Source organism: Pleurodeles waltl, chromosome 9, assembly GCF_031143425.1.
Source record: "Pleurodeles waltl isolate 20211129_DDA chromosome 9, aPleWal1.hap1.20221129, whole genome shotgun sequence".
NCBI lineage: Eukaryota > Metazoa > Chordata > Amphibia > Caudata > Salamandridae > Pleurodeles > Pleurodeles waltl.
Window position 1 is genome coordinate 262635252 of NC_090448.1, and position 16760 is coordinate 262652011.

General features: G+C 41.5%; 1 protein-coding gene across 6 annotated transcripts in view; it reads right to left on the reverse strand.

The window, feature by feature from the left end:
- The window catches only part of ATP2B2 (ATPase plasma membrane Ca2+ transporting 2), a 1884743-nt gene that overhangs the window by 203220 nt on the left and 1664763 nt on the right, over positions 1–16760 (reverse strand). For all 6 annotated transcript variants that reach the window (XM_069206673.1, XM_069206670.1, XM_069206668.1 and 3 more), the window contains 2 exons: positions 13365–13468; positions 8825–9016 (listed from right to left, as the gene is read on the reverse strand). In XM_069206673.1, coding sequence (XP_069062774.1) covers positions 8825–9016; positions 13365–13468 — 296 coding nt within the window. The remainder of the gene's footprint in view (positions 1–8824; positions 9017–13364; positions 13469–16760) is intronic.

Below are 16760 nucleotides of genomic sequence, written 5' to 3' on the forward strand. Positions count from 1 at the left end.
AGGCACCTCTAGTGCCTAGAAGGCGAACAATGGGGCCCCCAGCGCTCCTATGCGCAAAACGGGAGCCTCCCTTATACTTTGGGGACAGAGGAGGGCGACATGCACCTCCTCTCTTTTATAGACAGGCCCCTCCGGGAACCGTGATTACTGGGGGCCCCCCAGGGCCTCAACCAGCCCTCACGAGGGGGGCCAAAGCCATCAGGGCAGGAGGGGAGCACCACGCCGGTTTAATGACAGGCCCCTACCGGGACCCGCGATCTCTGGGGGACCCCGGGGCCTCCACTGGCCCTTCCACCAAGGGGGGGCCCACAATAATGCCCATTTTACCTAACAGCAGAAAAGGAGCGTCCTGCTCCTAACGAAGAAGCCAGGGGGAAGGGGGCACTCCCCGTGCCTTCCCCTGGTCCTGCCGTGAAGCCACAAGAAGATCGGACCCCTCCTGGGGCCCGAGCAGACACTCGCCTGCACCCGATGCGGTGCGCGAGTGTTCTTCCAGCTTCCCGGGCCACTGCGGTTATCTTATTTAAAGGGGCACAATGCAGCAAGGAGCGTATGAGCTCCCAAGGCTCCATAAGCACGCTGCAATCAGCGCTATGGCAGCCGCAACCACGGAGAAGCACCCCTTGTGAAGAAATGGATGCAGGGGTCAGGGGCCACAGCACCCTGCCCCTGGGGAGCAGAATCTTAAGACAAGGTCCTCAGGTGGAGGGCCCAGCTACAGGCCAGCACAAGGGAAAGGCAGCAAGTGGCAAGTCCTTCACAGTGACCAGGCAGGTCACAGGTCAGCACAGCAGCAGCAGTCCATGGCGGTTCCTGGTGAGTCCTTTCAGCCTTTGGTGTCCAGTTCCAAGATGATTCCAAGAGTCTCCAAATTGTGGGGAAAATTCCCCTGTACTTATAGTCAGTTCTTACAGTGTATTACAATGGTAGGGAGAGGAGGTTCCAGCCAGTTACAACTGGTTCTGGGAGTGCCCCCTCTCTCCATTCGGCACAGGCTCCAAACATCAGTCGGGGTTAACGACCCTATTGTGTGAGGCCAGGGCACAGCCTTTACAAATGTAGGTGTGCCACGCCTCTCCCTTCTCTCAGCCAAGGAAGACTATTCAGTATGCAGATGCACCTCTGTGACACCTCCACCCTCCCTGTGTACAGGCTGTCTGAAAAGTATGCACAAAGCCCCAACTGCCACTCTGCCCAGACGTGGATTGGAGTCAAGCTGCAAAACACCAGAGTCATAAGCACAGATAAATGCGCACTTTCTAGAAGTGGCATTTCTGTGATAGTAATAAATATACACCCACACCAGTAAGCAGTATTTATTATCACCATCACAACCATACCAAACATGCATACGCTACCCCTCATAAATCAGACAATACCCCTTACACATAAGGCAGGGCATTTCTACTGCAATCCTATGAGAAGGCAGCACTCACAGCAGTGAGACACCAAGTTAGGCTGTTTGTCACTACCAGGACAGGCCATGCAATATGGCACATATCCTGCCTTTCTACATACATGGCACCCTGCCCATAGGGCTAGCTAGGGCGTACCTTAGGGGTGACTTACATGTAGTAAAAGGGGATTTCTGGGCCTGGCAAGTAAATTTAGATGCCAGGTCCCTGTGGCAGAAAACTGCGCACAAAGGCCCTGCACTAGCAGGCCTGAGACAGGTTTAAAAGTCCACTTCAGTGGGTGGCACAAGCAGCGCTGTAGGCCCACTAGTAGTATTTAATTTACAGGCCCTGGGTATAGAGATACCACTGTACAGGGGACTTATAGGTAAATTAAATATGTCAATAAGGTATAAGCCAATCATACCAACTTTAGATGGGAGAGCACCTGCCCTTTAGCACTGGTCAGCAGTGATAAATTGCTCAGAGTCCTAGAGCCAACAGCGAGAGGTCAGAAAAACCAGGAGGAAGAAGGCAAAAAGACTGGGGATGACCCTGCGTAAGGCAAAAAGTCCAACACCCAGGTATAGCATTTCATTTTAGAAAACAACAAACAACAAATACATGAGACTGGTAAGCTAGGTATCTGCTGTCACCTAATTTAAATGACACATTTTACAGCCTATTGTTTCATCATTTATACAACCAGTGGAACAGGTAGAGAGTAAGCTCATAGTAATGTTCTTCCTTTCTTATTGCCATTGCCCTATTATACCTTGCACATTTTTAATTGGACTATATTTATGCTGTGGAGAAATATTCTCAACTCTGAAATAACAGTGAATATTTCTCAAATAGAGAGTCAAAAATTGGGATATCATTTGTACTCACTTTTGTTTCTGTTTTGATTGCACAAAGTTGAGTTAACCTGATTTGCATACATCTCTCATATTAGCACACAATTTGAATGAAATTCCAAGGCTGATGTTTGAAGAGTCAGGCCATGGACCCACTACAGTGATGGTGCAGGCATTGTAAGTATAGTTAGTGAGACTTTTTAGTGTACTTGTAATGTTACTAAGGACTAAATCCAGCAATGTTTTCAGGCATGGCCAAAAGTGGGCAATTGCCCAGGGACCCCACCTTCCAAGGGCCATCCTGAAAAAGTAAACATTTTCTTTATCTAGTTCACCTCTGTCAATCTCCACATCTCATCCTCTCTCTCTCCACTCTGCCTACCTCTTCCCCTGTCTCTCTCTTTCTTTTCCCAGTGGAATCTTAAGGATTCATTTCGGCCCTAGAAAGACATATTTTAACTGTTTTGGGTGAACCCTATTTCTGAAATGTTTGTATCATCATGCGCATTTCGATTAGCAGAACATAGGCAGTGAAGTTACATACAGGGGGCCCTAAAATATGTCTGACCTAGGGCCCCAAAAATCCCTAAGATGACACAGACTAAACAAAAAATCATGGTGAGACAGAGACAGAACACACTGAACTCTAGTGTAGGCAGACACACTGCATTCCCCATCATTTAAAAAAAATATATCAAAAACTACTAACAATCAATTAAGGAAAAAAAGGACCAATAAGTTGCACAAAGTCTTGGTAATGCTGTGAAGGGGACAAAATGGCCCTGAAGCAATATCTTGGGTGTTCAGATCTGCTTGACTAGAATGCCTGCCTGGTGTAAAAAATATACAGTGTGGTTACTCTTGAATCAAGAAAATGTTGTAGCACACCTTTAAGTCACCATTACCTAGGGGTGGAGACATCAGCCATCCAAGGATTTAATTGAATTGCTGACTCCTTATATTTTCAGACTCATTGTGTGTGTCTATATTTTGAATAGCTATCTCTCCAATGTATAATCAAAATGCTTTAAAGCATAGCAAATTTTAAGTCACTGTTTCATACCATTTCCGTGAGGTGTACATTGTTCTTCTGACTCATCTGAACTTACATGGAGAAAGAGCAAAAGAAAAACTAAGAAGAAGGGACTCCATGATGGAAGACGTGGAACAACTCCCCCTAATATCCAACTCAATCACAGCTGACTCAGAAGTTAAACCAGTGTGGTTTGAAGAGCTTGCTAGTATTTTCGCAGAAAAATGTAACTAACCCATTCAGTGTACTATCATGAGGCTTGGACAATTTAAATTGGACTTAGTTTGGATTCCCATGAAATGCTAAGCCTCACCACTTGACTGACGTCACCTAGATTTAATTAATGTGCTTGATGACAAAACACATTGGGTACTCTTCAAAACTCTGACCCTAAAGTGGAGACATATGGTCCATCCTCAGTGCTTTCATGACCCAATCAGTACCTCTTCTGCAGAGGTGGCATTCAAAACCCCATTTCAGGATATTCTGAATAGTTGTTGATTATGACCAGCAGATGACGACTGTAAGGTAGGATTCCAAAATCAACACTTTCCTTCATTATGGGGAGAACAAATATTTTCCATGACTGGAGAAGATGGAAGATTGAGTGAACCTGAGGATGATATTTAGAACATTTTTGGAGAGTTGCACTTCTGTCATTTCATCTAGCCTCAGTGGCATCAACGCTTTGTTCTAACTATGCCTTTGTGCCTAGTGCCTTTGTGCCTTTGTGCCTAGTGGGAACGAATTGCACTGCTTTCAGGGTTAGAGAGTGAGAGAATAAAAGCCATTTGCTTTGGCGGTGTCAGTCTTCAAGTGGCATAGTCAGCTCATGCCTTAAATTAAGAAGACTCATGTGGACTTGACTGGCTTCTGATGTGGGTTTCAAGGATGGCTAACTGTAAACTATGTGAGAAAAGGCTTCTTTTTGCATGGTCCCTCCTAGTATTTCTGAATGGTATTGGTGTTTTTTTAACTGTAAACAATTGGGTACTGCTGTCTAAGCCCCAGTGTATGTGCTCTTACTCCTAAAGCATGCTAAAATTGACTAATGCCCAGATAACATATTTAACTTTACCATAAGACCACCAAATATATGGAAGTAAAATAGACCAATGGTATGGAAAGTCAAATGTCACCTATTGAATGCAGCACTTATTGTTCCAGCCACTAGAACAACCAACAAAACAATCCTTCAGGCCTACCTGTGTAGCCTGACTACTTCAACATTTAAATCTGCACACTACCTGGTCAAAATAATCATTTTTGACAAGAAGGAACCTTACTTTAAATAGTAAAAAAGTCACCTATAGGTAGGCCTTGTAGCCCACAAGGCAGGGTGTCTAATATTCAAACGCTGTATGTGCAAGAATTTAATGTTGCACATACAGCTCATTTTAAAGTAATGAGCCCACAAATTCTATTTTCACTGTAAGCTTGCTATAGCTATCCCATGAGAAAAATTACAGTTCAGAATAAAATCATACATCTGCTAACTTTGGACCGGGATAAGCTACAGAGGCAATTAAATACTATTTTAAAAATTTATCAAAAATCAAAATATTTGCTGAAGTCAGATTTTTTTTAAATATTAGGGAAAATGAAACTTTTAAAAAGTTACATTTTACCAGCCTGAGCTTATAGTGGGCTAATTAGCATTAGCTTTCTGGCAGACAGCCTGCCAGTGCTTCCCCTTAATAAGGCATGAAAAGTGCTCTGGAGCAGAAAGAGTGGTTTTGGTATCTTCACAGGGACACCTGGGTGTAAGGAATGTGAAAGGTATCAGTTCTGGAATCAATCAATCAATCAGGAATTTGTAAAGCGCACTACTCACCCGTGAGTGTCTCAAGGAGCTGAGGAGGGGAGGGGCAGAAGGGGGGGTGCTGCTACTGCTCGAACAGCCAGGTCTTGAAACATTTTCTGAAGGTAAGGAGGTCTTTGAACTGGCACAGGTGGGTGGGAAGAGTGTTCCACATTTTGGCGGCGAGCTGCGAGAATGATCTACCGCCGGTTGTAGTTCTGCGGACGCGTGGGACGGTTGCGAGGTTGGCGGAGCGGAGATGCTGAGTCGGGCTATAGAAGGATAGTCGAGTTTGAGGCAGCTGCTCTTCATCCATTTGCGATGGCCTTCATTCCTTTGTGGAGGTAGGTCTTGGCGGAGTCCTTGGTGAGGGACAGGATCAGCTTGGTGTGGTTGGCATATGAGATGATGTTGAGGTTGTGGGATCGGGTGATGTTAGCAAGCGGGGCCATGTAGACGTTGAAGAGGGTCGGGCTGAGGGATGAACCCTGGGGTATGCCGCAGGTGATTTCAGTGGCCTCTGTGCGGAATGGGGGGAGGCGGACTCTCTGGGTTCTGCCGGCGAGAAAGGAGGTGACCCAGTCCAGGACGCTTTTGCGGATTCCAGCATTGCTGAGGCATGAGCGTAAGGTGTGGTGGCTGTTGGTGTTGAACGCGGCCGAGAGGTCCCGGATGATAAGGGACACGGTTCTGCAGCTGTCCAGTATGGTTCTGATGTCGTCGGTGGTGGCGATGAGGGTGGTTTTGGTGCTGTGGTTGCCGCGGAATCCGGAAGGGCAATTGAGGAGGGTTCAAGAACCAGGTGAGGCTTGCCCATTCATACTTAAGTGTAAAGAGAGAGGGGGAAGAGAATCATTTTATTCATGGCCCGCTGTAAGGGGGTGGGTGTAATCATGCAAAATTACCTGAAAATTTGGTGAGATTAGGTAGAATTATGTGAGAAGAATAATTCTGCATTTAGAGCTATTTCTGTAGTGTAAAAAATACCTCCTTACTTCCACAATGGATGCAAGGATGCATTGTGTGCTAACAAACACTTGGAAAATGCGCACTTGGAGTAGGAGTTGCCCTTGATTTTCTCACACCATTTAGTGCTATTCTTTTAGCACAAAATGCACCCTAGTGTCCAAATTGCACTACATGCAACAGAACCTAAACGGCATGGCATGCAGCCTCTCGCACTCACTAAATGCACTCTTGCAATAGAATTTCCCCCCTCAAACCTACTATTAGTTACGAGAGTGAGCAAAATCACATTATTATCAGTAATTCCACGTTACTCCAACATAACTAAAATTGATCTCCTGCCTATTCTGTAATCAGTTTGGCATCAGCCCATTGGGAGGGTGAGCTGGTCCCTTAACCAGTTTGACTTAACTGGGAAGGAAGGGACTGCTGATTTCCATAAACATAGCTCTGGCTGGCACACAAGCTCTCTTCAGTGGCAGAAAGGTTCTGTCATGTTGGATTTGATTCAGAATATGGTACTGGGATGTAATTTGCAGTTAGGTAAAATGGAAGTGCTGCAAAAGTAGCAAGGATTTCCCTTGGGAACTTTTTCCTCATCGGTTAGGGAGTGTCCTGGAGTCACAGTCACAAACTGGCTAACAACTTCTATTAAAGTGTCAACTCTTCCACAAGGAATGAAAAAAGAAGAACTGAACCAGCTCATTGAAACCTGTTTGGAGAATAGAAGGGCTGGACCTGTTCCCATTTGTGTCCTGAACTATGAAGCAGTGTCCAGAGACTTCCAAGCGCTCCCGGGCATCTACTTGAACTCACGGGAAAAGTGTCTCATTTTGAAACAACTTCATCAGATACAGCATGAGGCTTGCCCTGCTGCAAGATTTTGAGCTCCATAAAAAAAGACTACTGGCCTGATTTACAGTTTGGCGGACGGGTTACTCCATCACAAACGTGACGGATATCCTGTCCACATTTATTACGATTCCCATCTAATATAATGAGATTCTAATATTGCAGATGGGATCTCGGTCAAATTTTGTGAGGGAGTAACCCCATCCACCCAACTCTAAATCATGCCCTAAGTCCAAAAGTAGAAATCTTGATGGTGCATAGGTGTATAAAAGTTCCATTTGATGCAAAGACTTTTGTGGATGTGAAATTTGCATTTCTCTTGTTTCAATGTTTCTCTGCCGAAACCAGTGACTTCTGATTCTAAGGCTTTACTTTTCCTCTGTGCTTTTTACAATTTGGGGTTGGTTTTTACATGTTAACATTTTACATATTTTCCTAAATTAGTTATGGGATTTTTTACTGTTGTGGTTTGATGTTTTAACTGTCTTGTTACAGCTAAATACCTTAAACATTTTCCTAATTAAAGCCTGTCTGCTCTGTGCCATGGCTACTAATGAGTTGAGGCCTGGTTTAAATTATTGGGATTGTGTTTTAACCTTCCATCCACTGAAATTAATAATCCACTATGTTAAACTAACAAAGTTTGGTAAAATATAATGTACCAGTACAAAGAAGACTAAAAATATGCTTAGTTGTGGAGTAAGTTTGAAGAAAGGTATAAATGAAGAGGCAAGCAATTTATACATAACTTTTCTCATCAAATAATGATATAAATTGGTGGGACAGTGGCTTTTTCATGAAATACACACATACACACATAAATACACATGCACACAACAGTTAGATACTGAGTTCAGGTTCAAGTGTTTAAAAGCGCTGAAATCTACCAGTTATGATTTAGGCCACACAAATCCCATGTCTTCATTGTCATCTCAGGGTTTGAGGGACATTTAGAAAGTGGTCGGCATTCAGCCACATCAATTATGATGTCACCAGAACCCCTTGGTTGACATATAGAACCATACAGCACTGTTATCTTTTATGAATATTCTATATGTTATACATTTATAATAATATATAATTCTATACATTGGTAATTATTGACATATTAATATGAATGCAGATATAGATACAGACTCAGAAACATGGTGAATTAGGCTCCAGTGACTATTTAGTGGCTTATGAAGAATCTTACTAGCAGATGACATAATAAAATTCAGGAAAAAAAACACATTGATAACTAGGTTCTGCAATATGCATATCATTTAAACATTTAGATGTTCATAAAAAATTCTAGGCTATGACGATTCCACTTTAAAGCCTGAATTAATTGAAATTTGACCAAATACACTAACTGACTTACCCTTTGTAAAGCCTATGTTTAGTTTAGTTAGGTATCCCTTTGTTAAAATACTCAAATGGGCGAAAACTAGCATTTAGTGAGATATTAGTAGCATGCACATCAAAACTGGAGAAACAGATATCAATCCAAGTAATAATAGGGATATGGAACATTAATAACCACAATTATATCACTGATCTATTGGGAGGTCCAGAAAGACAAGGAAGTGTCACGGGCCAATAATAAATGCTGCAACCATTTTCCCAGAATTCCACATTTTGTCTTACTGTATATATTCTTCATTTAAAATAATGTATATTTGGTCTGTGCAATCTCCTAATAGCCTTATAGCAATGTCATTCTTAAATGCCATATTGCTTGTTGTTAGTCCAAACTTGGTGTTATAACTGGTATTTCCCTTGGCATCCAAACACAGTGTTACATAATGCATTCATATGGTGGATGAAGTGGTTTCTTTGTCAGAATTGATGCCTATGACACATTGAACTCACAACTTCATATTTACCAAGTTGAATGTATTCTCTGCTGAATATTTTGCAGTTCACTTTACCATCTTACCTGAGTAATGCAGGCTCCAGTGAAGGCAACGATCACTGCCACAACATTGACTGTGAGCTGGAACTGCAGAAACTTGGAGATGCTGTCATAGACATTACGTCCCCACATTACTGCCTTTACAATGCTACTGAAATTGTCATCTGTCAAGATGATATCTGAGGCTTCCTTTGCAACATCAGTTCCTGCAATTCCCTGAAAAGGAATCATAGAAAAGGGTTAATTCATATTTATTTGTTTGTGTGTTTATTCATTCAATCATTCATTTAGGAATTGTGTATAGCACCACTTGTAACCTTGGCAACTAGAATGGTGGAAGAAGAAACAAATAAGGGCCATCTTAATGCAATCCACATGACAGTCATAGCATATCTCTGATCTTCTGTTATCACAGGTTTACATGTTACCATTGTTACAGATGTATACTCTTGTTTAAAACCCAAAAAGGCTATCTTTGCTTTGTTATGGTTGCTAATGATGGGTATCAAAATTGTTAAACAATTGTGGGAAAGTTTATTAATTGGAGTGAGCGGTAATTTACCACAAGTTAAACAAGTCACTAACCGGTGAGGCCTAGGCCAGGAATTCGGTAACTTAAATCAGAGCTCAAAACCTTATAGCTATGGCACAGACCAGGCAGGATTAAATTAGAGAAATTGTATTAAGCATTTAGAAGTACTTTTTCAGCCCTCTCTATACTTTACTACAATCTGGCCCAGAAGCCATTATTCTTGGAGAATTCCAAAAGGCATGGATCTTCTCCCCCAAAGTGAGCCTCGAGATCCACCAGGGGTGTCTTCAGAGAAGTGAGCAGTCCTCTCCTCACACGCTATACCACACTGGCTCTGAGATGAGCTTCACATTCCACTTGTCTGGTACCTAACTGGTTATTGAGAGGGTAAAGAACAAAGGCCTTTCTTTGCTTAGGGCTCATAATACACATAACTTTGGGTGGGTAGGCCTCATTTCTTTCCCTTTCAAGTTGATGAAGTTCCTGGAAGCTGACTAGCTCCTCTTGCTTCATTGGTGTCAGGCTGTCCTGTCATTAGGCCTAATATAAGGCATTGTCCCTTCCCTGGGAGAAGCTTCCACACCTCATCAAAATCAAGCGCTGGTGGGGCAACTACTGTTAGGTTGATGCAAATTAGCTCTTGGTAACAGCAGCCTGGGAAAAGGTACATTTCTAAAAGTACCTTTTCATAAATGTTTATTAAAATATCTAACTTTACCATTGAGATGCCCCAAACCCATTAATTTATTAATTAGGGGTGGGAAATAAACTCCGCTCCACCGATGGAGTTCACAGAGTTTTGCCCACTCCGTACTCCACAAATTCAGGGAAAATTCCATCAACAGCCATGAGACAGAGTTTTTTTTTGCTTACGGCTCAGTAACATTAATTTGGTGAACCACTAGATCGCTTCCCAGCGAGATTTGTCAGTGCAGGGAGCTACCATTTACATTGAGAAAGCTGCCACTCAATTAGAAAATCTATTTGAACAACTAAAAATAGCAGCACCCCCTGGCACACCATATAGTCCCATTCACACTGATTTTACAGTGCTGAACAAGCTCCTGGAACTAAATACCAGTACGAGCTGCACGACCCGCCGAATTCTGTGGAATCTCACAGTTTTTGTGGAACTCCGCGAAATTCCATGGAGTGAAACTCTGCGAGTTCCGCCCATCCCTAATATTCATCAGCACTATAGTTTTCATCATAGCACAGCCAGATTGTCACAGTGAAAATACTCTTTGAGGGTGTTGTCACTGTAGTGGCATAGCAACCTTAAATTTCTACATGTCCCACTTTTCGATACCGTGTACTCCATGTTGCGATCTACAAAGAGATGACATAAATATTTAAAAATGAAGTTTTATTCCCTCAGAAATGGTTATGGTGACAGGTCGAGCTGGAGGTTTAAACTGCATTTGTCAGGCTGCAATGGTAGGCGTGAGCCATATTTTCCTCTATCACACTAATAAATGGTCCAATACAAGCTGTTGTTCACTGGTGATATTTAACTTTCCATGCCATGGGTGTATTTATGCACTATATGCTATGGTCTTATGTAGAAAAGATAAATATGTCAATTAAGAGTTTACAATTTTTACCATATTTTATGGGCCAGAGACATTGGGGCCTTATTTGCAAATCTATTTGAACAACTAAAAGTAGCAGCACCCCTGGCACACCATATAGTCCCATTCACACTGATTTTACAGTGCTGAACAAGCTCCTGGAACTAAATACCAGTACGAGCAGCACGACCCGCCGAATTCTGCCACTTACTGAATTCTGTGGAATCTCACAGTTTTTGTGGAACTCCGCGAAATTCCATGGAGTGAAACTCTGCGAGTTCCGCCCATCCCTAATATTCATCAGCACTATAGTTTTCATCATAGCACAGCCAGATTGTCACAGTGAAAATACTCTTTGAGGGTGTTGTCACTGTAGTGGCATAGCAACCTTAAATTTCTACATGTCCCACTTTTCGATACCGTGTACTCCATGTTGCGATCTACAAAGAGATAACATAAATATTTAAAATTGAAGTTTTATTCCCTCAGAAATGGTTATGGTGACAGGTCGAGCTGGAGGTTTAAACTGCATTTGTCAGGCTGCAATGGTAGGCGTGAGCCATATTTTCCTCTGTCACACTAATAAATGGTCCAATACAAGCTGTTGTTCACTGGTGATATTTAACTTTCCATGCCATGGGTGTATTTATGCACTATATGCTATGGTCTTATGTAGAAAAGATAAATATGTCAATTAAGAGTTTACAATTTTTACCATATTTTATGGGCCAGAGACATTGGGGCCTTATTTGCAAATCTATTTGAACAACTAAAAGTAGCAGCAAACCCTGGCACACCATATAGTCCCATTCACACTGATTTTACAGTGCTGAACAAGCTCCTGGAACTAAATACCAGTACGAGCAGCATGACCCGCCAAATTCTGCCACTTACTGAATTCTGTGGAATATCACAGTTTTTGTGGAACTCCGCGAAATTCCATGGAGTGAAACTCTGAGAGTTCCGCCCATCCCTAATATTCATCAGCACTATAGTTTTCATCATAGCACAGCCAGATTATCACAGTGAAAATACTCTTTGAGGGTGTTGTCACTGTAGTGGCATAGCAACCTTAAATTTCTACATGTCCCACTTTTCGATACCGTGTACTCCATGTTGCGATCTACAAAGAGATGACATAAATATTTAAAATTGAAGTTTTATTCCCTCAGAAATGGTTATGGTGACAGGTCGAGCTGGAGGTTTAAACTGCATTTGTCAGGCTGCAATGGTAGGCGTGAGCCATATTTTCCTCTGTCACACTAATAAATGGTCCAATACAAGCTGTTGTTCACTGGTGATATTTAACTTTCCATGCCATGGGTGTATTTATGCACTATATGCTATGGTCTTATGTAGAAAAGATAAATATGTCAATTAAGAGTTTACAATTTTTACCATATTTTATGGGCCAGAGACATTGGGGCCTTATTTGCAATGTCTCAGTGCACAGAGTCAAAGCACTTGCAGCATCAGTCTAGAACAATGGAGGTGACAGTGAAAAAAAGGGCACTTTTGCAAAAAAGATTTTAATATTTTGCGATTCAAATAAAAATATTAGTTATGGTAGAATTATTCATTTTTATTTAATGTACTAGTTTTTGCTACAACAAAATGATTACCTTGCAGATAATTGCCTAAGTTACAATGTTTCAGAAAATAAATGGGTTTGTGATTATATTTTAAAGAAGATTCATTATTTTGCCCACCCACACAATATTTTGTTCTTTTTTCATTTGATTCCTTGGGACACTAATCATCAGCAAACATGGTGGGTTTGCCCACCAATGCCCAATCACTTGAAGGTTTGATGCTTAGTCAGAGGTACACACAATTCTACTATCGGGGTCTTGTCTGTAAACGTCAGGATTTTAAATGAACTGTACTATGACGGAGCATGAGGTATGAGACATAATTTCCAAATAATCTAAATTACCTACCCTTAATATATTCAGCCATTACGTTACATGAAAGAATGCCGGATGACTTAGGAGACAGTTGTAAGTAGGTGGACCAACCATATCCCTCTGCACAACAAAGCTGGTGGAAGAGATACCTGTGTGAAATACTTTGTAACCAAGATTCTCAAAATAAAGCCCTTTAAATCTCACATGATCTACTGGCCACTGAAACCATTTCTGTGGCTTTCAAATATCCCTCACGAGACAGGAATCAAATATAGAAGGTAGAAGGCGCCAAAGTAAGTGATAATTGCTCCACGGACGCTTAGCAAACATCTATAAAAGTACAAAGAAAATATCCAAAAATAATTGCAAATTGCTTACATGCATTTACTTGTTTAAAAAGAACATTAAACAATTGAGTATCTGCTTACATTTTTAGGATACCCAATACATCCCAGAGCTTTAATCAAGAAACACAGTGATAGAGTGCTCAAAAACCAAAGAGCCATGCACCCGTTGAACCATCAGACAACAACTACCATTCGATCCTTACATACCATTGCAAAGCCCACATCAGCCTTCTTCAGAGCTGGTCCATCGTTTGTTCCGTCACCTGTCACAGCCACAACTTGCCGCTGCTCTACGGTGCTGTCAATAATACCTGCAAAACATGAACCGAAATTTAGTGACAGTGTTCTCAGCTTCAGATGCATCTCTTTTCTCGGTTGTTTGTAAATGAGGGCCATATGTACAAACACATTTTCCCATTGAAACAGAATGGGAAAAACCCTTTGCTACATCTGGCCCTAAGTCACCATCCCAGCTGCATTTGGTGTCTGCAGTTCCGGCTATTCAGACAGCCTCAGCTAGTTAATTAATGGCAAAGCAGATAGGTGGAAGTTGGCACCGTAGTGCATACATTCATGTCACAGATCGCAGTAAATTGAGATTACCATAATTTCTGAGCCTCATATAAGAGAATGTAGAAATGTCGCCCAAGAGAGACATTGCGACTCACTTGTCCTTACGAGAACAGATAGGATTCCACCTGTAGTCTTTGACTTCAAACAGCAATAAAGAGAAAACTCATATCTTGTCATAAACAAATGTGCCCAACTTTATTTACCTGTTTATGAAACGTGCCCCACTTTATTTACAATTGTATGACTGGTGACAGCGAATCTTTGTTAACTCTTCATTAGTTGATTGTGGTATTGTTTTTTAGACACCCTACCTGGCTAACAGTACTTTGGTTACATACCCAGACCACAACACAACCGTCCTACTAGAAGAACAGCCACGCTTACACACTGCTATAATTTGCCTTTGTACCAAGGCCACCCTAATGGCAAGAAGTTAGGAATTCACCGGAGAAGTTTTAATACTTTTTCATACAGTGCTACTTTGTGTTAAAGGGTGAGAGTAGAATAGTGCCATATAGACTAAGATATTGCACTGTTTCTCTCGCCTACTGTACCGGTGCACTTTAGTTGCCTTGTGTAAATGCGCACACTCCTGCCCCATAGTGCAAGGGTGTTTGTGTCAAGGGTGTGTGTGTTATATCAAGCATAGATTTTTACTGGAAGGGTACCCTTTCAGTTCAAAATATTATGCTCAGAAATAGTTTTACACTTTTTCAATTTAGTATTTGTGCTGTGCAGTGCAGCATACATGTAAAGTTAGAAAAGATGCAGGAAGGGAAAACTTTTCTCAAACTTTATGTCTGCCTCAAGAAAGTTTTAATTTTTGTTGTAAAGTTCTGTTTGTTTACCTTTGCTAGTAAAATGGTTCTGCGTCAAAATCCATGAGTGGTTGAACGTCTTTTGCGTGGCATAGAGGAACACAGACTGACCCAGGACCTAAATCTTATTCACTCCGTATATAGCTCTGTAAGTGATATCCCATAGTGCATCATTCACTTAGTAAACCTATGCAAATAGAGAATATGTATTGAAACTATCCTGCTCGTATGAGGGGTAGGAAGAGAATACACCAGAAAAGAGTGAGCCTCCCCAGGAGGAGGATAAACCAGACATGCAGGAATTCTAAGGATAAACTCTGTGTGACTACGTCACGTTTAGCCCACTGGAAGGAAGATTACCCAGGTCTTTCAATAGCCCCGGCTCTAAAATATTTTGGGTTGTGTCTTTTATGTGTCCCCTCTTAATTTCCCTACTGCTAGTTGATTGTCTGATTGTATTTTCAAAAATCAGAACTTCAGATTATTAGAACCAGAGCATTCCATAGTTCTTTTCCCCTTTTTTTTTATTTAGCTCCTATCACTGGGAGCTGGGGATAAAAGGATTCCTTGGAAGGGTCATGGTCCATTTCTCTAAAAATCAGTCTTACCATTGTGCCACTTTACATAAAATACACACTCTTGCAAATCAGGCTTGACCCTGCTCCAATAGGAAAAGTCCAACACATATTTCTAGGCCAGTTCAATCTAGAAAGGGAAACAAGAAACACCCCTACCAGGTTCACCCTATTTGGACCTCGTCAGTGAGGCACCACTTGAGTCGAACTATACAGTGAGCATGTGACCCATGTCTAGGCATACCCACAACTCTAAAGGCCAGATGTATCAAACCGTTTTACCCATTCTGTGTCTATGGGAAAATGTGTTCGTACATATGGCCCTTAGAGTCTTGCACCAAGAAGAACAAAGATGTGATAGGCAGAATCGTGAATTCATTCCATACACTGGCTGTATTCCAGTCCATCGCCACTGTGCGGCGGCGGACATAATAACAATGCACTGGAACACGACACAGAAACATAATCTGCAAAGAAAGAATCTACAATTTCTCGAAGTTTATGCAAATCTCTGGACATTAACTGCTAATTTCAGGCTATACAAACATTGCGTGAGCCGATTCTCCAGCGTTATAAAACTCCACGACTGACAAATGGGCCATTGGTTTTCAATCCAGGTGACTGTGAGAGTGATCTATTTGTGTATTTCCTCAACACACAACTGAGACAGTTCTATGCGTGGAAGTCGGACGAGGACCAAGAATGCCAATATTGAAATACAGATCTGTTTTATGCAAAGTGACCTAAAGCTAATCTAACGGCCACGTACCCCTTATGTAGGTCTTTTTGACCAGCTGCTATGCGTTGCATCTAAAACTCAATGGAAAATTAATAAAAACAGCAGGTGTAAGAAGTTGTGCCCAGTCAAAATGTGTTATAATTTTCGTAAAACAACACAAACAATATGTCAAGCATGTACAGCCAGATCAAATAGTCCGGTATGAGTAAAATATTTTTTTTTTCACCCTAGGAAAATATTTGTACTTATGGTGTAGAGTACGCTTTCCCTCGACAGTTATGTGCCAGGATGCATCTGAAGTTACTGAAAAATACTTTAAAACAGCAATTCTTACGCTGTGGTTTCCCACAAGAGGGCGCCGACTGCTTAGAAAATGTAATAATCTTAACAGTTTAATAAAAGGTGTAAAATAAGCAAAACGCATTCTGCAAATGTGAAGAAATTGCGAATTGTGAGTTAAAAATTAACGTTATCCTCAGGTTGCTATGTGACAGCAATTTAAGTGAATCAGAAAGTATATATGAATGATGGGTGCCCTCAACTGAATTTAGAAGAGCTCCAACGGTATCATAAAAAATAACATTTTTTATTTAAATGCTTGTGAATATAATAAAATATTTCATCATTTGTGTATTTGTTTGATGAATGCTTATTTCAGTATTTTTGTGCATTGTTTAGCGGTTCATACCATCGAAATTGCTTAGGCCAGGGTCTCCAGATTACAATAATTAATCAGTGGACGTTCCCTCATTCCACTAATGATTCAGAGGCGGTCCATTGATTCGAGAAATATCAAAGTATGGGGGTCCACAGAAGTCGAAATATTGAGAATGACTGCTTTAAAACATTGTAAGGCCAAATACATGGGAAAGAAAAGTAATGAATCACATTTCTTCTC